At 40.6% G+C, this 27,464-nt stretch overlaps 1 protein-coding gene across 1 annotated transcript; it reads left to right on the top strand.

Moving 5' to 3' along the window:
- The first annotated feature begins 551 nt into the window (after positions 1–551).
- Positions 552–27,464, top strand: NREP (neuronal regeneration related protein). The gene is made up of 5 exons (XM_081090180.1): positions 552–566; positions 935–976; positions 2,272–2,334; positions 22,760–22,837; positions 27,231–27,464. The coding sequence occupies exons 3-5, from the start codon at positions 2,332–2,334 to the stop codon at positions 27,354–27,356; spliced, it is 207 nt and encodes a 68-aa protein (XP_080946306.1). The 5' UTR covers positions 552–566; positions 935–976; positions 2,272–2,331; the 3' UTR covers positions 27,357–27,464.

Here is a 27,464-nt window from a genome sequence, read left to right as displayed (position 1 = left end):
GCGGGCGGGGCGGGGGGGCGGGGGATGGGGGGCGCGCGTGCCGGTAGGTACCCACCCGGGGCCGTGCGCAAACGCCTGTGGCCCCGGCTCTGTGGGTCACCATCGGCACCATTTTCGGCTTCGCTCGGGACAGGCTCCTAAAGGGAAGGCGGCTGCCGCCCGTCGCCGTCCTCTTTCCCTCAGATGCCCTCTGCCGCAGGTTTATTATTACAGTACCGGCCGCGCCGCCTCCCCGCGGCCCTGGCAGCTCGCCGGGCTGTGCAGCGCCCTGGCCGCCTTCTCGCTTGGCGCGCCCCCAAACCGCCTCCTCCACCTCCTTATTTGTCTGAAAAGCCACCGCACGTCGAGGCGGAGAAGCCCGCCGGGGGCGGGGAGGCCGTGCCGGGTGTGTGCGCCCGTGCTCGGCGGCGGGGCGGGGCGGCGCGCCCAGCTGCGGGCCCCTTTGTCCCCAGGGCCGGGCGGGCACAGGGGGGGCGGCCGGGCGCGCGGGGGCCGGGGCGCGGGGGGCCGGGGCGCGCGCACGTTGGCCGCCCGCCGACGGGCCCCGAGCTGCGGATTCCTGCCGAGTAAGCAGTCTGGCTCCGCCGCGGCAGCACAGTGGCTGCGAGGCTGGGGCGCTGGCGCCGCGCCAGCCCCATCAGAATTAGCTCATTGTTCACTCGCACACTAGCAGCGGAGAGAGGGAGAGAAAGAGAGCGAGACTCTTAGAGAGAGACACACACTCTTGAAGACAGAGCACGAGGCAGGGAGACCTTCCCCTCCTTCTTTATTCAGGGCTGCACTTCTTGGAAGTGAAGCCGGTTTGGGTTTTGTTTCCCCTTCCCCCTCCTCTCTCCTTTTCCTCCACCCCTTCCCCTCCCCTCCCCCCTCCCCTCCCCTCCCCCCAGCTGTCTTCCTTGCATGATGCCCTTTTTCATCCACATTTGTGTTTCAGGTGTAGAGAGGAGAGAGTGCACAGGGAGCGGGGCTTTTGTCTGTAAGTATATGCCATTCCCATCGCCGGCCGGGAGCGCTGCTTTCTCTTTTGTGTCGGTTTCTTGCCTTTACTCTTAGCCGGACCCTTCAACCCTGCAGAGTTCATGCTTCTTCCCTCTACATTTTAAAGAGCTCAAGCATGTACCTTGGAGAAATTCTGGTATTTGGGATCTGCTGCATTAAGGCTGGAATTTTAAAAAAAAAAATGCACAAGAGGGAGAATTCTTTGGGGAAGGGGCGGGCTTTGTTTGTTTTAATTTTTTTAATCTTTTGTTTGTTGGTGTGGTTAATTTTTGTTCTTCTTGCTCATAAAAAGCAGTGTTGGGGACTGTTTCGTTTCTTTGCATTGAATGCACTTTGCGGCATGCACCCCGCCCCCTTTTATTACACGAATTCGTGTCCTTCCATCTTTACACTTTAGTACTCTTTCAGCGCTGCTGTTGCCGCCAAGGGTCTTTGGAGGCATTCGATCTTCCAACAGTTTTCCCCTGCATTTTCTTGTAAAGCAGTTGAACTTTGGGGGAAGAAGGGGTGGCTTAAGAATCGATGACTGCTTTTTGATTGATAATGATGATAATCGGATTTGCATTTATATGTAGGTATGATAACATAGGGAAACTCTAAGAGCTTATGAGACCCTTTTGGAGAACTTTTAGTTTCTCCATTCATCTTAATTTTTGTCCTAACTTACGTTAACAAAAGAATTGTATTGTGATGACCTAAAGGTTGAGAGGAAAATCACTGCAGCATGTGCATTAATGTTGATTTGTTTAGGGAGAAGGGCATAAGGTGTATATTCCTGACTTTTTCCCCCAATGTAGTCCCCCCCCCCCCCAAACACGGAAGGTTATGTAATGCAGTGCCATTTCCAAAAATATCCACTCTGAGGCATTACACTACACGGTGGAAAGCTAATTCCTATTCTGCTGTCTTGATTGCAAATATATTGCCAGTAGTATGTCTGGGAACAAAGAGCAGCCAGAAAACAATCTATTTTTATCACTTGGTTCTACTTTTAAGTTGCTAAACCTTTTGAACTGCAATTTAAAAAATGAACCAAACCCTAAGAATAGCTCAGGGTGCTGCAAAGCCAGGTACCAGGGATCCCTTTGTCCCCTACTTCAGCCTATAGACAGCTTGGAACGCTCTTTCAGGAGCCCCACAGTAACAGTAATTTGCATGTAACTTACCTTAACCACAGAAAGTGGCTATTTGCCTGTAACCTCTACACAGGCGTTCTTCATTTGCTGACCGGCGGTGAGGCGATTTGTCTACTATTTTAAACGTATTTTGCAGGTTGGTCTCCCTGGACCGAAGACAGGGAGGGTGAAGTCCCAGGCTGCTGTGACCCTCAGAATGGTAAGAACTGGTCGTCCACGGAGATCCTCAGTCTCATTCCGGCTGTGTTCCGTGGAAATGTCGGCCACCACCGTCACCCGCCTCAGCCCTTCATTGTTCTTACCCCATCTGACCTTTAGGAGGTTCTGTCTCCAGCATGTGGAGCTTGGCAGTGCAGTAATTTATATGAAGTGGATGTGGTGAATTAGATCTTTGATTTTCAATCATCTTGAATAGAAAACTGAAATTCCTTTTTCAGAAGTGAAGACTTATTTAACTGGAACAACAGAAACCGTTCTGTTCTTTAAGGAGAGTGATGTGTTGTGACATGCAAGGAAAGGCTGATAGCAGCAGGGCTCAAACAAAGCCATGGGTCAGATGTTAGAGACAGCCAGAACTTACCCAAAAAGTAGGAGTCTGTGTCCAGCTAATCAAATGGCTATGGTATCTGCTGTCCTTACGAGCAATCTCTATGAAGAACATGGACTTTTATATTAATGCACTCTGTCTACTGTATCTCAAATATAATTAGCATTGTGTTTTTTTGTTGATTTATGAGAGACACATGCCCAGTTTTAGAAGTCAAGCATGTTCTCCCCTAAATGAAAGGGAAACTATTTTTTAACAAGCATGATCCACAGGGAAGGCAGTTGAGTGTTTGATGGCTGATTAAAGAATTAGATGAAATACACATTAAATAAGTATATTTATCTCCTAAGAAAAATTTCCTCTTTGCAAATAAGTTGAATTGAAAAAAAAATTAGAAATCTCATGAAACTTTTCAGATAAATACAGCATGTCCTCCTGCAGATGTTTATACTCTTTTAAACACCCCTTTGCCACTTAGACTGTGTGATTTCCAAATTTAGTTTTAGTTTTTCCTTTTAAACGAGGGCGGAATTTAATGAATCAAAATTGAATCTGATATACTTGATGTTTTCTTTGAGCACAACCCAAGTATAAGCTTCCAAGGAGAAAAATGAATCAGAAGCAATTAAATGAGTTCAGTTTCAATCCTATTATCAAGTAGGCTCTTTATTTTTTGTGTATGCCTCACCTGTCGTTTCAACAGGTGGATTTCGAAGCACCAAATAAAAGTTCTTGCTCGGACTTTAATAATGATCAAATTAAAGGACTTGAGGTTAGAGGAACAAAAAGGATGAGCAGAAAATTAAACTGATTAAGGTTTTTGTGCCAATAGTTCCTAACTTCATATTACATTCCTAATTAGCCATTGTCCCAGAGTACCAGGATGGTAATAAAATAAACTGCTGCAAAGTTTTTTTGTTTATTTAATTATCTTTTACCGGGACTTGCCACATCACCTTATCCCAGAACCTTACTCTCTGTGTCACCATAAATGGTTGTAACATGTCAGGTGTCCCGTTTGGTTAAACATAAATTCGACCGCTGACCCTGCCAAAACTAGCCCTATAGATCAAGCTCAAAGGGTATCACGTTTCTGTAACAGTGAGTGGAGTGAGCTTTGTGGAAAGCAAGCATGTGAGCCAAAGCTGAGAATGAAAGTTGGAATGATTTGAATGCAGAATAGCAAATTCGAATTATTATTACATGTTGTTAATTTCTTACAGTTGTCATTTATGTATGGTGGCCGAATGAGAAATCACAGTTTGTTGCTCTTGGAAGGATTTTCACTCATGGAAAAATTCTTACGACTTTTTGGTGATCCTTTCATCAAGATGTCAGTTCCTTTTGGCACAAGCCATTGCCTGAAATGAAACCACCGACAGTTATTGTCTGTGGGTGATTCCAAGTAACTTTCTAGCAATTCTCTCATCCCGGGAGGTCAGAGCTCTTAAAAATCTTTGTACATATTAATGCAAAAAAATTTCAATTTTGTTTCTATAAAACTGATATTAGATGTGTTTTGTACCTCCACTTTTTCACTTTGGGGCAAAATTAAGTTATTCTTTCCTTGATTAAAACTGAAATTATTTTGCTGATCTGTAACTAGCTTACTTAAAGACTTAGCCCACATGCAATAGAAACCACTGCTAGGGAAGCAGATTTAACACCTGGCTACCTCTAGAAAACATAAAACGCCCTTTCTGTTAAACATGTTATTCCACTTGCATAATTTAAAACACTATAGAGGATCTACAGCCAGTGTATTTACCCCGTTTAGTAAAGGGCTTATGCCAAATACAGATTTTTAATCAGCTCATTTCCATAAAAGAACTCCAGAATTCAAGATAGCTAGACATTTTACATACCCTAAAATGGTGTTTCACAATAATTTGAAGATTCAGTCATGAATCCTAGAGTGAGTGCCTTTTGCATTATCAAAAAAAAAAAAAAAATACAACCACTTTGTTAGCTGTAAGAAGCACCAATCACATTATATGCTGTGTATGGGACCCTATAAGCACAACTCCAGGGGGCGCCACTTACATAGATTACAATGCACCAGGGATTGTGCAACTCAGGAGTACTGTTTTGTATGGGTCCTTGGTATTTACTTAGATGTTTTATTTTAAAGTTACCTGCTTTTGATACGTCAGTGAGAAGATAATACTTCAGAATGCATAGATGGTTTTATTGAATAGTTTGAAAAATGTCAAGGTTAAGTTCTGATTTTCAGCATGCCTACCCTCTGTGCAGGAAACTTGCCTCTGAGTATGTGTGTGCCATGAACTCATAGTGGCATAAAGCATGGGCTCATTATGTTTTAACAGAGACCTAGGAATTGGAACAAATTAAGTTCTCTTTAAGGCTGTTGCTGAGCTTTTAGAAAAAATGAGTTGACTCCATTGTATGGTTCATAGAGCTCTACTTTCTGTAGTCTGTGAAGTGGCATTCATGGGTTTATAAGGAGGCTCTTTGAATAATCTCTCCACTAACATAAGGTTTTCCTGTTTAAAGAAATAGACAAAGATTGAGGAGAGATGTGGTTCTATTGGTAGCTTTGCCAGTGGGTTTTAGAATGTAAATTTACAAGTTGCTAACAGTGATTCTTGATTGTGGGGATGCTGAAGAGTTCCTAGGAGGGTAATTTTATATGGTACTATCTTCTCTTTCACCAGGCCTTTCAGCACACTGTAAGGGGGAGGGAGAATTGGGAATTGTTTAGGGAATTAGGACAGCAGGGATGGTCTATCTGGATTTAACTTCAGTCCAGCTTCCTTTTGAACTACATAGATAATTCAGGCAGGAGAGGGTATATAGTAGCAGAAATCTTTGAATAAACAGCTATTCAAAGTATCATTCTATTTTAACCCAATACAGTTTTTTAAAACTTGTATGTAAATCAGATCATCATAAATACACTGAAGGAATTCACTTTCTTTTAAATCCTAAGATGAATACTTTTAAAATAGAGAAAATAGACTTCTAAAATATGAATATGAGTAACCTCCAGATTTCTAGTTTAATACATTAAATATTCATCTACGTTGGACTGGCTAAAGATTAGTCTTAGAGTGAAATATTGTAACTTCCTTGGTCTTGCACATATTTTACTTAGTGCTGTTTCTGGCTGGAAAGTCTTTTAAGGCCTTATCCTCACAGGGAAAGAGAAATGGAGGGTTGAGGCAATTATCTGAATAATTATGCTTTTTTTAAAAAGCCACTTGATTTCGTCTGATTCATTTTGGTTACTTAAAATGTTGCAGGAGTGATATAGGAGTGGGAAGGATTTGCCTGAATTATTTGAATAATTTCTTTGTTATACAGAAAGAGACTAGAAGAAAGAAATTTTATCAGCAAATCCAATTAGAATATACCAGAGGAAAATGTATTGAATGCACTTGGACTTGTCATCTTGGTTGATCAAGATATATTAAAAGATTCCAATTTTAAACTTCTCCTTTGCTTTCAACTGGAAGGCAGGTTCACCATAAATCTCAGCCCCTGTCTGTAGAAGTTATGGCTGTTGAAATATGATTTATTGGGTCTAAATATATATGAAATGGGTATTTCTAGACATATTTTGTACTTAGGGGTAGCTTCAAGAATATCTCATCTCAGTGGTATAAAATATAGCAGTGATTTTAAAATTGATCTTCTAATGCATGGCAAGTGTTAGCAGCTCTAATGATTTAGGATTTAAGCATTAACAAGGATTTAGGCTTGCAACTAAATTCTAAATATCAATTCAGTTATTAGTAGCAGTGACTTAGTATTAACCTGGGTATAACATTAGATTATACCTCTGCATTACTTGTTGGTTGGGTCATATGCAGTTCTTTCATTGACCACCTAAATTATAGGCATCAAGAGGGGTTATAAGGTTCATGTACAGTGCTTAATAAAGTATTAAATATATATTAGAAGATCAATAACTATTTGGTCTATGAATGCTAATATATATTAAGTTGGATATATTTATCGTTAATGACTTAATCATGTTTAGTTTGGGTGAACTATAAGTCATATGTATCTTTACCTTCTTCTAAAAATCTAGGAAGTTGATGTGAACGTATTTTAGTTTTCACAACAAGTTATTTTCCATAATTTATTAACAGGAGTGAAAAAAAGTGGTTAAGCCATAAAAGCACTTACCAAAAAAGAGTGGCTTGCCATTGCTCACCTTTACCAGCTTTTAATGCCACTCTGAGCAGCCTGGTGAGATGCTGGCTCTCTAGGTTTGATCCAGCTGCAATGCTCAAAGCTCACAGCACCTTTCCTGTAGCCACACATATCCCCTCCAGAATCCAGAAGGATCCTAGTATTGGAAATGTAAAGTCCTCACTTATTTCCAATATAATCTGATTCTGTGGTATTTTGAAGATGATCCCAAGGACACACCGATGCCATGTCAGAAAGTGCTGAAGAGATAAGAAGAGTTAGCAGTAAGATTATGCATGTGTTCCCCATGTCAAGTGAACAAGGTGTTTGGTTTTTTTGTTGGTTTGTTTTTTTGAGCATTTTATTTGTGCTTAGTTCTTTGTATTATAGAAAGTGCACATTTGCTCTGTGCCCTCAGTGGGTTTATATTTTAGATGTGGAAGGAAGACTAACAGGCATGACAAACTTAACATTGTAATATAGTATAATCTCGAAGAGTGCTTGAGGACTGTGGACTGGAGATTGTAGAGCACTTTTTTTTTAAGGACATAGAAATTAAGCTAGACCCAGAGATGGCAAATATATGACATACATGTTACCATTAACTCCTGCTGCACTCCTGGCAGACATTGCTAATCAACCCTGACATTATTATTATTATTATTATTATTATTATTATTCAGCCTAAATATGATTTTAAAATCTTCAGTATAGTGTATCATTAGCAACCAGTTGGAGTTGGCACAAAATTTGAAACCTAGAAGTGCGCTATTTGCTCCTTGAGAACCTGCACTATGCCTTCTTAAGCTTTCTATTCCTAGAGCGTAGTGCCAGTCCTTAATAAATACTGAGTGAATGAAGAATTGAGGATATGTGGGTAGATTTAGATAAGAGAGAAGCATATTCCAGAAAATATTAGAAACCCATTAGAAAGTACGCTTGTGAAAGTGAGCATAATGCATTTTTACTGCAGTAGGGAATGTCCTTGTCCACTTAGGGCCTATTTGCTATCAAGGACAGAGCTCACATACTAGACCTAGAAGTCCAGGACTTGATGAGGTGAGCCATAGGAAACTGCTGAGCAGGCATCTTAGATATGGCCAAAGGCTGTCACTCAAGGCTCCAACCTGGGTCAGGATCTTTGCCTTTTGGTTGTGCCCAATAGAAAGGAGCACACACACTCACATACATTTTCAGGTTAAATGTAACTTATTACTTTGCTGCGTCTATCTGCCTCTGGGCTTGGGCGGAGTGGTGGCGTGAAGGAAGGTCCCTAGCAAGGAGGACTTGGGGAGGAAGAAAGGAGCACACTTAACCTTTTTCTTTTGTGAAAGTGGCAGCACTTCCATTGGCAAATCCCAGCAATACCGAGGTGTCTGCCTGGCCCGAGAGGTGTTGCTGCAGCACCATGTTTCCCTTCTGGGAGGCTAGCTGGGTGTCGCCACATGTACCCAGCTGGTTCTCTCTCCCTCCACTTCTTCTTGAGTAGCCAGACATACTTATTCAAGATTCACGCCAACACTTACACCATCCTAATAAAATTGTTTACAATTTGAGGCCTACAGGCTGTTAGTAATTTAGTCAGTAGTCTGGTGACCATCTAAAGGGAATCCCATCCCATGATATGCAAAATTTGGGGAAAGCCAAGAACAAGAAGGATTTTTCTGAACTGTCTGGATAGAGCGCAGACTCCTACCTTAGAATGCATCAGCTGCAAGGTTTTCAACATGAAATGATTTCGCTCGCTCTTTTAGCCCCTTCAGATGAGGTTGACTTATCACCGAGTCTCTCAATAAAAGTGACATAGATAAGCATTGCTCCTTGAATTCTTTCTGCCTACTCACACTTCATACTTTCAAACAATTTTTTTTACCCAACTGCTGTGTTTAGTCCTGCAGAAATTTATTTTTTATTTCTTGGCTGGGCAGCCATGCCAGGAACTATGTGAACTAACACTGTATTTCTAGCCAGGATGGAATATATTTTCTTAGAGGAAGCAAGCCACTTGTTATTCTAATGTGCCCCAGGAGTCCCTCCTCTGTGCCTCTGCTTACTCAGTCCTAGAAAGAATGCTCCTCTTGACAAAATAAAGCTATTCTTCCAGACCAAATTTAAATGACAACTCCTTTATGAAACTCACCCCAGTACATCCAGTGGGAATCATCTCATGCTCCTCTGTATACTCATTACACTTGCAACATTCTACCTATAGCTGCAGCTTTTTTCTACTTTCCAAGATGGGAAACTTGAAATCAGAAAATTGACCCTTAGAAATTGAGCATTTTCTCTTTGGTAGCAATTGAGGCTGGGATGCCTCATTCTTTTCCTTTGCCTCTATACAGTGGTTGGCAAACTGCAGCCCGGCAAACTGCGGCTCGCGAGCCACATGTGGCTCTTTGGCCCCTCTAGTGTGGCTCTTCCACAAAGTACCGGCTCTTCCACAAAATACCAAGTTCTGCGCGTGGGCCACGAAGTTTCAATCACACTGTACGTGCGCGCAGTATTTTGTGGAAGAGCCACACTCAAGGGGCCAAAGAGCCGCATGTGGCTCGCGAGCCACGGTTTGCTGACCACGGCTCTATCAGCAGAATGGTGAATGAAGTGTGGAAAAATTTCATCATTGAGAGGGAAAGCTAGTGAAGTTGATTGGCCTTTTCTTTCTACAAAGTGGTAGGAAACCCTAGCTTTCATTGGCATGGTCTAATGGACCCTGGAACAGATTCCGTATCTGTGAACCAGTCTGATGGCTGCTCCAGTACTATCCATACCTATCCAGGACCCCACACATCCTTAGTGGTCAGTAAATGTCTGTGGAATAACTGTATGAGTTAATGGTTCTGGATACATGGAGATCTGCTTGGAGTAGAACAAGGTGGCTCACCTTGAGATTTATAACTAGTAACTGTCCAATACATTGTAGAGTTGAGACCATTCAGATTTTAAAATATATAGATACACACAGATTTTGCATTTGCTATTAAAAAGTCCCTCTCATTGAACACTTCAGAAGGCGTAATGGGGGCGGCGGGAGGGGGGTAGAGGGGAGCTAAGTGAAATCTAAATACACTACACTACAAAAACAACCAAATTCAGTGTTCCCTTCTTGCTTAGATAGATGTCCTGAGAGAGTCCACACACTGCGCTTGGTTTGGCCTGCCGAAAGAGGAATCTCATTTTAGAGTAGATTCATAACATCCAAAACCTTAGCTGTGGAGCGCCCTTATGCACGAGGTTATTAATGGTGCTTTCCCAGCAGTCCCGCAGTTTGTCTCTCAGTAATCTGATTGAGGTATTCATGACAGTAGAGCAAAATCTACTCCAGTTTCACAAGGTAATGAAATCTTCATAAATAAAATTATTGCCTGTTATTACCTTAGAATGGGTTTCAATCTAAGCTTTTTGCCTTAAAAGCATTATGATTATCTAGCTGGAGATAGTTTTAAACCCTTGATATTAGACTGCTTTTTCAGTGTGCATCCTTACTTTCATAGACTAAAATACAAATATAACTCATGGTTAGCAAGGAGAAGGAGATACATAAGAGAATGTCGCCAATGAAAGGAAGTTCTGTTTGATTGGAAAGAAAGGAGAATAGCTGAATAGCCATTGCCAGTAAAAAAACAAAAAACAAATAAACAAAAAAACAGGAGCCAGAGACTCCTACCATTTAATAAGTAATTAAAACAAGGGGGAGATTCATAATGTGCACGGAAGCTTCGGCATGGTTGCCCAGTTCTAGCTCTTCTCCCTTCTCCGCTTTAGCCGGTACTCAGATCACCATCACACACCACTGTCCTTTGATGACTGGGGCAGGCAACAACCTTCCTGTCTGAATTGTGTTTGATACCATTCCAGCAGGGAAAAGTACTGCAGCCCAGTCGCTGAACAAGGAGAAATTGACACAAGTTGTGCTTAAAATGGGTCTAGACATTTTGAGGACATATTCATTGGATGAAGTCAGTGTCAGACATAGAACCTATTCTTGGACCGGAAAGAGTAGAAATTAGGAGAAGATATTGCATCTTTGGCAGTCAACATTCAGAACTGTCAAGGAAGGTCTATAGTCAGTAGTTAGATGAATAAAAATATATGGAGTAAGATGCTTATAAACATGAGCCCAAGTAAGGAATTATTACTAAGTACCATATTTTTTGGTGTATAAGATGCTATTTTTTTCTAAAATAGTTAGACTGAAAATCGAGGGGTGTCTTATACACGGAAGTCAGCTGAGGAGGGAGCCATGTTGGTGCATAGCTGCCCATACCTTGTCAAACAGGCTTCCTCCAATCACGAGCCTTACTGTTACTGATGTCAGCTGATGCCTTAATTGGAGGTGGAGATGAAGAATGCACAGATGCAACAGGAACAGGAGCGTTCTGAGCCCATAAAGATGTCAAAAAATAAAAAGATAAATACCGGTAAGTGATTGTCTTACTCTGCAAAATTCAAACTGAATGTAATCAGCTATGCAAAAGAGCATGGAAATAGAGCTGCAGAGAGACAATTTGGACCTCCTCCCACTGAGTGTTTGATCAGACAGTGGAGCAAACAGGAAGAACAACTCCTTAAGATGCCAAAAAAGAAGAAGACCTTAAGAGGAAAACCAGCAAAATGTTTAAAATATTGATTTATTAATTTTGGGTTGGAAAAGGGGGGACATCTTATACACGGAAAAATATGGTACTTTCCCAAGACGTACTGTTTCTTTCCCTTCACAGTGTAATGGTAGAGAAAGTTACCCAAAACACGATTGGGACCATGACCTCAAAGTCTGTTCTTTGCACATTTGCCACAGTTGCTAAATCTCAGTTCATGCGTTTGTGTGTATTTGTGTGTGTGTGTGGGGGGGGGGGGGGTAGCACATAGTTGAACACTTAGTCTAGTAGTGCCTGTTGCATTTTAGGGATATACTACCAACTGGAAGAATGAATACTGTGCAGGAAATGGACCCACTATTTGAAACGGACAATATCAGGGGCTACAGTTGTATGGGTATGAGATTTAGAATTTGAAAAGATGAATTAACTAGCCCACTGTTTTCCCAAATAGATGTCCCTGGATTTAGTGGCTTAGTTCTAAAAAGGTGGTGTTTTTTTTAAATGTGTTTTCTCTGCTACTTTAGTACTTGTAACTCAAACTAATGGGACATATTCTTTAATAAGATGTTCATTCTATAGGATTGAAAGCTACCTACCAAATATTCAATATGTTGCAGAAAGTAAGTACTTAGTACATATTTATTGATTCATTTATTGGACAAATGAGATTTTATACCCAACCAATTCAGATAATACAGCATCAGAAATTCTGCCCACATCTTCTCTTATCCCTTCTCATCTTCATATTTTGATCTTTCATTACCAAGATTTGACTGTTTCTGAAGCCTGGATGCTCTGAACCATAACTGAGTCTCCATTTCATGCTGCCCTGTGGAGCCTTAGGTCTAACGATGCACCATAAAATGACCCTGGCCTTGGATATTTTGCTCATTTCTCGATAATAGGATCTTAAATTGTTCTGATCTTGTTACCAAGGTCTAGGAGCCAAGTCTCCGCATCTTTTCATTTCATCTTCATTAAGCCTATCCCTTTTTAAATGAGGACTGCCTTTTAAATCTTAATTTTATTATATGAAGCACAACTGTCTATACTGTCATAAGCAATTCATTCAGAAATTCAATTAAATTTGTTAATTGGCATCACAGAAATAATTCATCTGATAATGTGAATTTTTGCTAAGTTGATCAGGTGTTCTGATGTTGTTTGTACCAAGCCAGAGGAACACCACGAATTAGAACTGTCTGTGTTCCTACCACATTGATTAAAAGTTTCCAAATGGAGTCAGGTTAAATTTGTTTTTCATTCCAGTCACCATTCTTAGTAGTTTACACACTGCCTCTCTGGTCTAATAAGTCCTTCCTCTTCAACTTGGATCACTTTATATTTTTATGTAGTGTGTTGTTTGTATATCTGCAGATCATTGATAAAGATAAGATTTTAATGTCCTCTAAGCAGTTTATTTTTTACTTGACTAAAATTTTGAAAAGCAAACTTACAGCCAACATGATTTCAAATGCATCTGATGAAAGAAAGATAGTCTGAATTAGACTGTCCATTGCTAGGCCATCTGAGATGTTGTTTGAGAGTTCATTTGGGGGTCATATTAAAACAATTTGGTTTCTTAGCAAATGCCCTTTATAATTAGCTGCAGTGATTACCAGATCGAAATATTGTACTACAAACCCTCTGTGTCCTCAAGCAGTGCTATTTTTTTAAGGTAAGTTATTTTTGAAGGGCAGCTATTTATCAGAAACAGGTAGTAGAGCAACATATGTTCCTGAGAAAATTACTCTTGACAATAGGCGTCAAAAATCCACCTAAATTTCATCACGAGGGCACTAAGCGGAGATGCTCAACACCTACTTGGGGGATTGGAAACAGGCCCCAGCACTAGGGGGCGGTGGCATCACGCCAGGTGGCTTTCGGGGAAAGGGCAGAGAAGATGGGTATTGAGGGGCTGCCTTCTGTGGGAGGAGAGGCTGTGTTCGCAGCCTGTCTTCCCATTTCTTGGTTTTGTCCTTGGGCAGGCTCATCTGTAGAATAGTGAGGATAATAATAGTGATCGCTTACCCATATCCAATTGCTCATGTGCCTGACCCTTTTGCTAGCATTTTATATATATTGATGCATTTCATCCTTGAAACAGCACTGTGAGGATTAATGAGTGCACCTGGAAAACATGCCTAAAATTTAGTAATAAACAAAAACACATTATGATGAAGTCTATATTCATTTCCACAGAAAACTGTGGCTCCCAAATTTACATACTCTGCCTATGTGGGTTTGAACAAGTTCTGTGTATTGTTCCTAGTTCTCTTCCTTTGGAGAAATACAGTTTTCATGATTGGTTTGCAATGGAAGAAAGACAAAAAGATGAGGCAGAGTTATTCTGTTGGAGAATGCAATCAGGACTTGGAATGAAGGTCTGAGTTTCTATTTCTCTTTTTTTCATATCAAATAGAGGATGTGAGTCCCTTTCCAGGGAACTTAGCCCCACAATTTGGCATGCCTTTTGTAGTAATCTTCAAAACTCTTGAGGTATTTGTTTCTTCCATGACTTCCAGCCCTGAAACATCTTACTGATTTGTTTTGGTGGCCACCATTTAGGTCTTCTCTGCTTCCCATGGTACTGGCTGGCTGAGCCCTTACTGGAGCCAGAGAAGCCTTCCACTGAATTGGACCATGCTGCACCCAGTGGGTTCGAAGATCCAGATGGTGTACAGGGGTACATCCAATCTTATTCTGTTCCTCTTGGACTTGTAGTTTGTGCCAGTTTTCTTGGATGACAGGGTATTGGAAGCCTTGACTACTTTGTGACCTGAGTACTTGGAGCAGGGAGGTACAGATCTGGAAATATTTTCCCTTTTTTTAAAGGCAAACTTCTCAGGAAATAACCAAGACTCTGACTTAAACCCATTTCGAATACACCCTCCCACAATGACCACTTTTCCTTAGGATTTGGTTGGGATTCTGCTTGTTGCTGCAGAGAGATAAGTCTCTAGGTGACCAGGACAGTGCGAGAGAAGCACCGAGAGAAGCACTGGGCTGTGGAAGGACTCCTGCTGAATGCGGAGGGGTCCGGGTCGCAGCTGCCAGCGGAGAGGGAGCGCTGATGGAGAGAGAGAGTCGTTTCCTTAGGAACAAGCACTTTGGGAGAACGTGCACACTTTCTGGAAAGCTCCGTCTTGCACATGTCCGAAAGAGGAATGTTTTTGAAATGTCCACAAACTTATCAAAAGCAACTGTCTGTCTCATCGTTCACTCAGATCAAGAAAAATCCCAAGTCCGAATGTCTTACATATCTCACTAGCCTTTGATTGAGGACTTCAATAAAAGAAATCTGATTTTTTGAAGACATGTTTTTCCATGTTGTTAGGTAAGATTTTAATGGTTAGCAGTCATTTTAGGACAAGAGGAAAGAAAACATAGTATTCTTGGTGAGTAGAAATTAGACTTCTCATAACTATTTTTTGTAGGTGAAAGCCAGCACACCTAAAATTATTCAAGCCAGCTAATAAAAGCAAGTCTAGATGTTTTGTATTAACCTTGGAATGTGCTTAGAAAAAGTCCTGCTATCTCCAGATGTCTTGTATTGGAAAGCATATCAACAGCATTATTCTCATTTGTGGCAAAAGAATACACAGTTCAAAAATTCAAAGTGCAGTTTGTTGTATGAGGGCACAATAGAGAGTTTTTCTTCCTTTCCTTTCCTCCTTTTATCTTAAAGGTAGGAAAAAATTACAAAATGTAGTGTTTTTAAATTCTTGATTACAAATGAAAACCAATTTATATAAGGGAGTAGGGTGGTCCAGACTTAGAACTCAGATGTGTTAAGTAAATATTTACTCTGGTTTCACTCCAGGGAGGTAGAAGATTTCATTAACATATTTGTTGAGGTCATAAAGGCAGGAAAAGCTTATGCTCTGCTTAAATGCTTAAGGGGGCCCTTTTTTCTTTATTTCCCTGCTAGATAACAAAGGCCAGTATTTTTTTTTCAGCTGAAAAGAGCAAATATCTTGTTTTGTGCCGTTTACTTTTTATTGTTCATTCACAAACTGCTTAATCTCAACCCAGGGCTTTAAACAGTTGCTGTATTTTTTTTTCCGCTTTGTTTTAAAAAAATCTCTTCTTAGATATCCCTTATGAGATTGGCTTCCAAGCCTTATTCTTGTACTTTTGCTTCTGGTTTGCTTTGGGCTCTTATCAGCTCTTTGTGCTTTGTTTTGTCTTCATCACTGAAAAGAAAAAGTCGCCCATGAAAAGTCCGGATTTGAAGTGTGAACTTGATTCCTGGAGTCCAGTCCACAGTTTGGCTCTGTTACTGTACCCGGCTGACCTCCAGCCCAGGGGAGGGAGTCTTGGCAGAAATCTGAGAATTCCTCGATCAGTAACTCCCTTTTTTGGATTTATGGAGTCTTTAGGTGGATTGCTTTGTGCTAAGCACGTTCCTCTTGGAAAGGAATGAGGCTGGGATGAGAGAAAACGTTTGCTCAACACAGATGCTTGCTGCTAACCTGTTCACCACGCTCAAATTACCGGGTGGCTGCTGCACCCCGCCCTGATCCACACACCATCAAAGCCCCCAAACTCACCCAACGAACGGTTTTAAATAGTGGTGAATAAGCAAAGTTGAGTAATGTTGTTAACCTTCTGTGGCTTGCTCCCGACTTGATTCATTGCTTTTCTTGAAAGTCTTTGCTATTATTCTTAGAAATCAAATTTTAAAAGACTCAGCAGCCAAACAAGCCGAATATTACATTGTGGAACAGAGTGACTCTGAAAGCACTTTGTGCTGACAATTAATTTCACATGTAAACACTTGCGTTTTGTTGCCAGGAGGTTTCCTTTTCCTTTCTCTGCTTTGTTGAAATTTAGAAATAAAGTCCTGCAGCTGTCTGGTTCCCACAAATTCACCAGTGGCCTCTCCACGTGGCTTCCCACAAGCAGCCTGAGTTTAGAGGATTCCACTCTTTCAGTTTACACAGCTTGTTTCAGACACCCACCTCTGACATGCAATGTTGGACAGTAACATAACCTGCTGTGCAGTATTTTTTAAAATGGGGATATTTTCTGTGCCCATACTGGACATCTGTACCCAAAGCCAAGCTCATGCCCATGGGCTTAGCCAATCTGTGAGCGAACACCATCTTCCTCCTTGAGCCGTGTTGTCTCCCTCCCCCCATTTCTCCTGGTTGAGAGCTTGTCAGGCCCTGGAAAAGCGGGGAATGTCAGCACATGTTGTAATTCAGCACTGCTGTAAACGGCCTTCCTGTCCCTTCTGGCAAGAGGACATTTATGGCTGAGAATGTTTTGTAATGCTTTCTCTGTAATTACCCATTGTCACCACAGCCAGCTCCTGTGTGTGTGTGTGCACGCCTGTGTGCCTGTGTGTATTTATGTCTCCGCATGTTTCACTTAGTTCCCATACCAGAATGTTTGCCAACGTGGGCACCAAGTAATACTTTGGCTTTGCTTTTCAGAACGTCCAGAATGGCTCGGTGTTCTGCCTGTTTGTCCTTTGTCTTCTGGTTGCAATGCATTTCCTCCACCTTGTGCTTCATCTTCAAGCAGCGCACACAGGGTTAGGCAGGTCTCTAAGTCTGGTCTCCAGAGAGACAGTGCATCATCTTTTGGCACCATCTAATCGTTGATGCAATGCTGTTCAGAGAAAATGATCCCTGTAACTCATTTATGGTTTCAGTTTACATCCTGCCCTCTCACATGACCAGTAACACCTGGGCGCTGAGTGGCTTTTGAGGGAGATTCCTAAGAGCGCCACTTCAAAGGATATTTGCAGAAATGAAGTGTGCGTGTGTGCACGTAATTTCCCCTTGTATTGCAGTACTAGGTTCCACAACCTCTGAGGCAATTAGGCAGAATAGAGCATGTACACATGCAGATACACACACACACTGTTTAATTGGCAGAGAGATTATGAAATATACTCCTTTGCTGCTCAAAGAATTAATTATGCAGGTTGGACACCTGCTGCCCCAGTCCGCTTTCCTAATTACACGGGGTGGGCACCTATCTTTGTTTAGACATAAAAGGGCCATGTGTGTGCATTCTTTTGAGCACATAGACCTTCTTCAAGGAGAGAAAATATAATTATGGTCGTTAACAATCAAGCCATGCAACATCTTCTTAGCTGGTTTCTGAGACAGCAAGTTAACCAACTAAGTAAGCAACATATATGTGTGTGATGTATTTAAGCTCTGAATAAAGCTATGAAACTACCCTTGGGATCCATCTCCTGTAGCAGTCTCCCCAAAGGAATAGTGATAAAGACAGTAAGTAGAGGAGAATACAAATGTAGAAATGGGGTATAGGTATCATTCAAATTTTACATTCAGTAGAGAAGTGATAAGACATGTCAATTAGATTGATTCTATATGTGGACCATGCTATTGGAAAATAAATAGCAAGTTTTGAAATGAAAAGCTTAAAAGAGATTTAAAAATAATTTAAAGGGTGATATAATTTATGGGTTGTTTTTTTAAGACCTAGCAGGAGTGCTCTCTTGATTCTCTCCACGTTTTATTTTTCCAATTGGGCTACCAAGTCATGATCATTGCCACCCAATTACCTTATAGTCTTAAAAAATGAAGTTATTTTTTTTTATGTTGCATCATCCAGAGAGTAAAACAAGCCTTGAAAGACTTAAAAAGGCAAAAACCATGAGCATTGTGTTCTCAACTTGTATGCCGTGACACACAGTGGAAATTGTAAGTACCCAGCCATCAAATACATTTAAGAGAATCAGTAAGAAATGGTAAATTTTCACCATTAAACTGTATCTACATATATTGTGGGTTTAATATGTTCAGTATACTTGAAAGCAAAAAATTGCTTTTACCTAAGAATGGCTCATGGATATTTAAATACATATCTATCATGCTTAGTGTATTTAAAATCATGTGGTTTTTTTCATGTCATTTCTGTTGTTTTTAAACGTAGTCATTAGTGACATAAATGTAGCATTGTAGAAAAAGGTGCATTAACTAATATATTTAGTGACAAGCATAAACACTCAACCTTTCCCATAATTTAAAGCAAAACCTTTGCATGTTCTGCAATTTAAAACAACAAAATTTTCCTTTCCCTCTATGTTTTCACAATGTTTTCTTAATTGTGAGGGTATAGCTTGCTTCTCTGATTTCTTCTAGGAGACTGTCCTTATAGAAGGACAATTTTCAACCTTTTTCATCTTATGGCACACAAAATCTGATTACTAAATTCTGCAGCACACCAAAAAATGTATTTTGTGCAGATCTGACAAAAAATAGGCATAATTTTGATTCATTCACACCAGACGGCTATGGTTGTGTTGGCTGTTTTTTTATTTGACAGTCTAAGAGAAAGGAGGTCAGTGCCCCTGACTAAACAGTCAGGCATTGCATGTTTTAAAAATTCTTGTGGCACACCGCTTGATAATTGCTGTTCTAGAGGGTTTTGAGGATTTTACTTGAGCAAGAACAAACAATTGCTTATCTCTATATGGGAGACACTTTGAAAAGGACACTTCTCTTGTGAAAATCAAGGCACACTTTGGCTTACTTATTTAATAAAACAACAGTTTTGAGGTATTCCCGTGTGGATTCCCCAGATGACTTACATTTCTGAGACGCACGCCACCACCATAAAGAGAGAGAGAGTTTAGTGAAGTTAAAAAAAGAAAAAAGTTAGTTTAATTGCTCTTCATGAAAAAATACAAATTTGAATCCAGAAAACAAAATGAATGGAATATGGTTTAAGCCATATGTCCACCTTCAGAGCATCAGTTGACTAGTACCAAGAAGAACCAACAGCTTTAGGGTCCAGCAAGAACAGAAGGACTCCAGAAAGATAGATCAACTTATCTCTGTGTTTCTGACCCACGTGTTATCAGTACTCAGCAGCCTCTATCACAGGGTCCTTGTCAGCTCCTCATATTCTGAACTAGGTAAAGACACAGGACACGGCAGCCAGTGGAGTTGCAGTCTAAGGAGTCGCTTCCAGATCTGCTCACTGCCACCCACATTTCTTCTGTTGACACTATGTTTTGCTAAACATATTGGTTGTGTTTGTTTGTTTTTAGTCTATTGATACATGTTCCAACAGCTATTACATTTGATATGACCTATACTAAAATTGCCCTTAAAGCACTGTAGGAGTTTGCTAGGGCTGTCAAAACAAAGCACCGCAGACTAGATGGCTAAGCAGAAGTTTATTTTCTCACTATTCTAGAGTCTGGAAGTCTGAGATGAAGGTGTTGGCAGGGTTCATTTCTTCTGAGACTTGTCCTGTAGATGGTCCTTTTCTCCCTGTGTCTTCACATCACCTTCCCTCTGTGTGTGTCTGTGTGTCATTCTCTCCTTTATGAGGACAGTCATTGGATTAGGCTTCCCATAACAACTTCTTTAAAAACTCTATCTCCAAATATAGTCACATTCTGAAGTACCTGGGGTTAGGACTTCCACATTTGAATTTGGGGTTTGGGAGGACGCAGTTCAGCCCATAGTACACGCTTTTCAAATGATCTTTCAGAAGGTCTGTCACCTCTGCTGGCTATTTGAACTAGAAGGCAAGAACTATATTCTCTTTTCCCAGTCCCCAGAATCCAGCAGTGCCCAACATTGAAGGTGATTCACAAATTCATGGTGAATGCATGCATGACAAAGGTATTTTGAATTATTTGAGAGCAAGGGTAGTAATTGTCATATATCTTTCCTCTGAAGTCCTTCATTTTAAAGTTTCAACACACCACTGGTATAAGAAAGAACAAAGCTGTAATGTAAGGGACATATATTTCCAATAATCTACCACCTTTTCCCTAAATCTAAAAAGGAAGTTTAGTGTCTCCTTTAGATACCATGTCCAAGGATATGCTTAGTTCTTAGAGAGATTAGGCAAGCAGGTTTTCAGAAGGTAACAGACCCTCTATCCCTTTGGGCTTAAGGTTCTGATTCTGAAGGAGACAGAATTTACCGCAAGGCCAAAGTGATGCTTATTTTTCCTAAATAATGCAAAGATTACTTTATGATTCAAACACTAAAAAATGCCTAATTAGAAATGCCCTTGGCTAAATTAATATGTTTCAAAAGAACAAATTTGAGGTAGGTGGGAAAGTTTGCTCAGTCGCAGGTTTTGCTATCAAATACTGGTGTTCCTGAATTCTTTGGCCAAACAAATCACTGACTGTTTTTCTTTTAAAAAAGGAAAGTTTTTGGAAAAATAAATTGTAAGAATAAGTATAATAATGTCTGAGAGGCCAATTATTTTTTCCCTACAAATCAGACTTGGGTGACTTTAGTATTGAGGCTTTGAACTTAGAAGTTAAATGCTAAAGCAGTGTGCTTTTGCTTAAGTAGAATATTATGGAAAATCACAAGAACACAGACATAACATTTACTAGATTGGCTTGTCATTGCATCCATGTGCCTACTGAATTTTGACATGTATTTTTATCAACATGTTTGGTTTGCAATGAAACTTTATTACTCATTAATATGTGGAATGTTTTCAGTGGTACTTAAAGCATGCTTTTAAAAGTAGTAATGTAGAAATGTAATAATTTTTTTTTTCCAATTTGTAATGAGTGAACTGACGTTTGACCCTGACTTAGGTCTTCTAAAATTCAGCCCAAACTGGGATTTTGTGTGCCATGACCTTGTTTTAAGCCTTAAAAAAGCATGTTTTCTTCCCCCATTCCTGATTAAAGGTCATGTCAGGGTGGCTCTCTGTTCCAAACAAGACAGAGGGTAGATTTCTCCCAGAAGGAGCTGGTCAAAGACTCGAAAGCTGAGTGAGAGGCGGAGTATGGGTTTGGGGGAAAACACATGGCCCGGAAAGCAGACCCAGTGCAAAGTCAGAAAATAGGTCCAGTTCTTACAGGATGAGCTCTCAGATATTTAAGACCGAAATGTATGTGTTGGCTGTGGACTGTGTGATTCTTGAAAGAGAGGTGGCAGGCAATCTGCATTCTGGGGTAATTCAAGAGCATCGGGATAGTGGGAAGAACGGAAGTTCAGAACCTGGAAACCAGGTTTGAGTGTAAGTCCTATCCTACATTGACTGTGTGGCTTTGGGCAAATCGGCGACCTTTTGAATTTCAATGTTCTCATCTCTGTAATGATAAGACCCATTCCCAGGCTTATTGTCAGGGTGAATTAGTTAATGTATGCCAAATTGCTTTGTGAACTGGGATGTGCCATAAAAGTGACTGGGGTAGATCAGTTACCGTTAGACTATCCCAAGGAACCAACACAGCCATCCACTGTCCTACCTCAGACCGCCACACACACGGGTTGACTGGGACATTGAAAACTTCACAGTTCGCCCAGTGATTAGGCTGCCACCTTTGGTGCTTTCCAAAACAAAAACTGCACGTAGTCTGTTTGTTAACCTATTGATGCGATGTGATTCTTAATATTATTTATTAAATGTGAGGCTTATGTACAGCATTTAGAGAATCAGACCTAGAAGAAATCTTATCTAGTTCCCTCCCTTCAAGAAGGGCCTATATCAAATGTGAATTAGCTCTGAGTTGGGTTGTTAAATTCTGTTTCTAAATTTCTTAAAGTAGGTTTCACATTTTTTTCTTCTGCTAAGTTCTTTCTTACAGCTGACCTAAATCTGTAGTTGTAATTTAAGTCCTAATCCCTGACTCCTGTCTTTACTAGAGACGGAGAACAGCTGGTCAGCAAACTTCTTATGATAATAATCCTTGTACATGTATTTAAAGAAGAGTTACTCAGTACGATTCACTCTCTCCACCTCATCCCACCCCTGCCCCCACCCCCCAAATTCATCAACTAGTATTCTCTGTATCATTCGTGGGGATGTTGCCCATCTCCCTGCCCCTGGCTCAGACACTTGGCTATTTTCAGGCAGCTGGGCAGTGTGTTGGTAGTGGCTACATGGGCCTGGGAGAATGCAGGCTGCTTCTTCCTTTCCTCTTTCTAAAAAATGATCAGGATAACCCCTAACAGTGTGTGATGGGTGCATGGCACATTATCTCATAAACATGGGGCTTTGTAGGCATTCTTATCATAGGTTATGTGGAAAGTTAGGTCGCCCCAGTGCCTTAGTTTGCTCAGCCAGTCGAGCCACGAAGCTGCCACTTGGTGTGCTAAGATAATAGTGATCGATATCTGCTCTACTGGACCTAGCCTTGCAAGACATAGAGCTAAAACTCTCCTGAGTGCAGCAAACATGCAGAAGCACACTAACAGTCTGAACGAGGTGATGGGCTTCCCCCGCACTTTAAAGTTGCAATGGGGAAGTAAGTGATCCTTGAGAAGGATTGAGCTCATCAAGCTGATCACTGGTGGTTTCAAAGTGGATCCCGTTCTTAATCTAAATGTGTGTGTCTCCTACAGGTTTATTACCCAGAGCTTGCTGTCTGGGTCAGCCGGGAACCATTTCCAAATGAGGAAATGGAGGGAAGGCTTCCTAAGGTAAGATCCTTAAGATGCTATTCTGTTAATATTTTAAAATGTAGAAACAATTTTTTTTAAAAAAATCAGATTTATTCATTTTTCATTTTAATATCCAATATAGTCAACTCTAATAATTCACTTATCTGATACTATTATGACCTTAGAAATAATGTATCCTAAAAAAAATCATATCCTAAATTCCTGTGACTCTTAAATTTCACTATTACCTTCCTTTCTTGACAAGCCCAAAGCAAATTTTCATTTATTAATCATGGAATCAATGTACATTTTACAGATTTTTAATTTGTTTCATTCCTGGGTAAAGTCAAATATAATGCTCAAACTAAAAGATATCTTAAAAGGAAAAGATGATGACAGTTTTGTCTGGTAATAATGACAGTTTTGTTTTATCAATAATGTTTGATAAGATTACCTGGGAAACAAAACAGAAAGCACATTAAAAAAAGTTGTTATATTTCTTTCTTTTAATTTTTAGGCCAAAAATATGTTCTGTAAAATGCTATCATTGTGCTTACATCTTAGATGTGACAATTCTCTGCCTTAAAAAAAAATTGTAAAATGTACATTTTAGATTTAGGCCCCATTTCTGGAAGGAAAAAAAAAAAATCCAACACAAACATTTAAAAACCATTTACCAGTTTTTACTCTAGATACCTCTGGACTATGCCTGTTAGGGTAAATATCACTTCTTAAGCAAGAGGATTGTAACTTTTTACCACTGACCTGCTGAGTTTGCAACCAATAAAGAAAAATAGAGTCCATTCAAAATAAAAATTAACATTTAAAAGTTTTATATGTGTAATTGACCAATGATGAGGGCTACCCAGCTATTACTGATATTTCAAATTTGAAAAGCTCTCTTATTTACACTACACCGTTTCAGCAATTCTCTACCTTTTACTGGCAGCCAGAATTTGAAGAGATTAAGTCAACCAGCAGTTTGCACTGAAAGAAAGCACTTCTAAATCACTTTTAATTTTTCAGAGAATTTCTGAAGGTCAAAGTTTAAGTCATTGGCAGGAAAGTAGATGAGCAACATGATTTGGGCCCTGTCTGAGCTAGACTTGTGCTGATCTTGTAGAGTCGGAGTGGTAGTGAGCTAAAATACTGGAGCTTCACTTAGAGCACACCTACAGCCCGCCACCTCACCACCACATCACCAGCATCAGCAGTGTAACTGTAGACATTCTTGATCAGGACGGCTCAGGGCAAAATTCCCCTGAGCAGCTGAGGATGAAACATGATAATGGGAGGAGCGAGAGAGAGTGTAGTCTTGTCATTAGTTTCTGCCCCATGCAGGCATCCAGAGGCCTTCTCTTTGATACTGGTGACAGCAACCAGGAGACAAGACTAGGCAAGTTTGTCAATGAGGCCAATAGTGCCTCCCCTTCCTCTTAGGCCAGTCCAGGCCCCAGGCTTTGCCTATAATGAGGCATGCTTCAGGGGTTGGCACAGTGGATCCTGCAACTCAGGTCTTCTGTTAATTTTAACTTCTTTCCTCTCTAAATATATGAATAGTATCTTAAGCATAATATATTTATCCTATTTTCAGCAGTTTCCTTCTGGAAAAGCATATCTCTGCATAATCATAAAAAAAAAATAATAATCTTGACTCACATGGTCCAAGTCACATTATTGAGTAACTGGGAGATTCATGTACTGGGAGTCATCATATAAGGCATCCAACCTGAGTTAGGTCAGTGGTAGGGGCACTCTCTGGTTTGTGGGTGCCAGCGGACACGTCATTCCCCTCCTCTAGCCTTCTAGATTATTCCAGTTCCCAATCCTCTAGGGACCACTATGTGCTGGACAATGGAAGAAGATATGATGATTTTTCCCTGAATTTTTATACGGCCTGACATATGGAGAAATAAGACAGCCTGTGTCCTCCCTTCAAAATGCCTCCTTCCCTTTCCATAGAAGCCTACAATTCCTTCAGTGGGGGCAGGAAGACTGGATTCTTTTCTCTTTTTTTAATGAAGGAGAGGAAGTAACGATTAAAATCTAATAAATTCCGGCCTCCAAAGAGAAGATGGGTAGAATTTTATCTCCCCAGAAGCTCCTCTCCCCACAGATATGTTGGGTCATGGCCCCTCAGGCTGCTTCAGTAGCATAAGCCCTGCATGGGCTATGCCATTGCCTTGCCATTGTCCAGTTGTTCTTGGCCATCTCCCACACAGCAATTCAGTTAAGAGCAGGATGGGCAGGGACTGTTTTTGTCTCTCTTTTAATCTTTGTAGGCTTAAAATCTAATAGAGTACTCAAGCCATAATGGGCACTCAGAACATGAATAATAAATGAAGACATGAATGTTTGGAAACCTCACAAGAGAGAAAACTAGTAAAAATGTAGATTCCCATCTGAAATAATCTTCACATTCTTTTTTTTCCTGGAAATAACATCTTCCCAAATTGTCGAGATCCCACTCAGCTCTTCATTTCGTTTTGTTAAGTATTTTCCATGGAGGTAACAGGTTAGTTACCTACGACTGAGACTTATCTAGAGACAGAATATTATTCTATATATTCACTTTTGAAGAGAGTAACTCTGAACTGAAGTTAGCAATTTGAAACCCAGTCATGTACTGAGGATAGTTGAGTGAAATAATGTTTATGAACTTTTGATCTTCCATCCTGGCCTGTGACAATAAGAAGCCATTGAATTCTTCACTTGTCTAAAACCTAAGTTTGTCATATCTCAAACCACGCATGCTAACTGTTGCTGGGAAGGAGGAACAAATATTATTTTAAAGGCACCAGGCCCTAGCAAGTTTAGCTGAGTGGATAGAGTGTCCACCTGTGGACTGAAGGGTCCCAGGTTCGATTTCAGTCAAGGGCACATGCCTGGGTTGTGGGCTCGATCCATGGTGGGGGGGGGGGGGGTGCGGGTGGCAGCCAGTCAATGATTCTCTCTTATCATTGATGTTTCTATCTCTCCCTCTCCCTTCCTCTCTGAAATCAATAAAAATATATTTTAAAAAATAGGCATCAGGATTACAGTGGATTTCTCTTCTTTTCTTTTTAAATCTTGGGATTGCATGCCAAAATCTCAAGATTAAAATTATTTTCACAACTCAAAGAAACATTAAAGTACATACTGAGTGGATTTGATATACGTCTTAAAAATGTTGTATACTCTCAATGTCTGAGATTTTTAAACACAAAAATGGGCATACCAGATGTTTAGTTTGAAAAATCTATACAGTGAATAAGACTTCTCCAAGTTGAATTATTTGTGACATTTAGTTCACCCGGGGACTGATGAAAACATTGATTCAGTTTCAAGTTATTAGTAAGTTCCTGATGTCTGGATTCTTAAGAAGAAATTGAAAAGGGATCATTTACAGTCACAAAGCAAGATTATCACTTTAATACAAGTTCTTATATCCAGTCAAATCAGTTTATTATAAATGTTCTGTTAGAACATGTGACCTGAGCAAAAAAGGGGGGGAAAGATCTTTTAAACCACAATGGGTAATTTTTCCCAAAGAAACTCCAGTAATCAATAGTTTGTCTAAAGGAGAAGTGTGTCAGATCACTATTTTCATATCTGATCAGGACATACAGTGTATTTGTGGGAGAGCAGGACCTCTATTTTATACCATCCAATGGCAAGTGGGGTTCACTGTCCTGTCTTCTTGTTGTTTGGTTGCTGTGGAGAGCTCCTTCCCGTTGGTGCTCATTGTGGTTTGATTATCTCAGAAACACAAAAATCTCACTCACCGGAATTGTGATGAGAAACTGAGAATAGCCCCGTCAGTCCCAACTGACCGACTCTCTCTCACCAGCGCTTGGTTTCATGCTATCCTCGTCTTTCCTGCAGCACCTTCCCCGGAACCCCACGCCGTTTCCTCCCACACACGCCCACCTCTGGTCCCCATTCTCATTCTAACCAGAAGGCCCACATGGATTGTGCCAGTGCTTATAGAATAGACCTCACATAAATGACATTTGCGCATACTGTAATATGCTTTTGAATATTTTTATTATATATTAGAAAATAGACGATTGCCCTATTCCACCACAGCCATTGAACTCCTTTTTTCAATACTGCTGTGAGCACCTCTCACCCGGCTTCATGTCAGGCCCTACCTGACACTAGAAACTGTCCCTGGAAACCTGACTCTTGGGGAATGCTGCCTCCCACTTGGCTGGGCAAAGCCGTTAGAGAAGCACTTGTTTCTGCTGAAGCCAAGGCGGCTGGTGTTTAATTACTTCATACCCCACAGACCTAATATTTACATTCAGGTGAGCTGTGTTTAATGTGTAAACTCTGCAAAACATTGGGAGTTCAAGGATAAAAGGCAAAATTTTCCAAATGGTTTCAGAAATATGACTAAGTGTGTCTCTCTTTGTGTGTGTTCCTGTGTCTGGGCCCACCTGCTTTTCAGGGAAGACTTCCCATCCCAAAGGAAGTGAACCGCAAGAAGAACGATGGGACCGAGGCTGCCTCCCTGACTCCACGTGGCAGCAATGAACTCCACTCCCCAAGCATCAGTTACCTCCACTCTTTTTAATCATAACACCTCCATTTGTATTACGTATGGTGTATGGGTATTGATGAGGTTATGGTATCATATATGGGATTTTTTTCTGTGTAAATCATCAAATATAAGAAGAAACTA

The sequence above is a fragment of the Myotis nattereri genome (genome assembly GCF_964212035.1).
Source record: "Myotis nattereri genome assembly, chromosome: 4".
Classification (NCBI taxonomy): domain Eukaryota; kingdom Metazoa; phylum Chordata; class Mammalia; order Chiroptera; family Vespertilionidae; genus Myotis; species Myotis nattereri.
Note: the sequence above shows the minus strand (reverse complement) of the source record. Positions and strands in the feature narration are given on the sequence as shown.

Coding starts and splice junctions, on each gene's coding strand:
- NREP (XM_081090180.1), top strand. Junction 22,838..27,230: donor TGGAGGGAAGGCTTCCTAAG/GTAAGATCCTTA, acceptor CCTGCTTTTCAG/GGAAGACTTCCCATCCCAAA.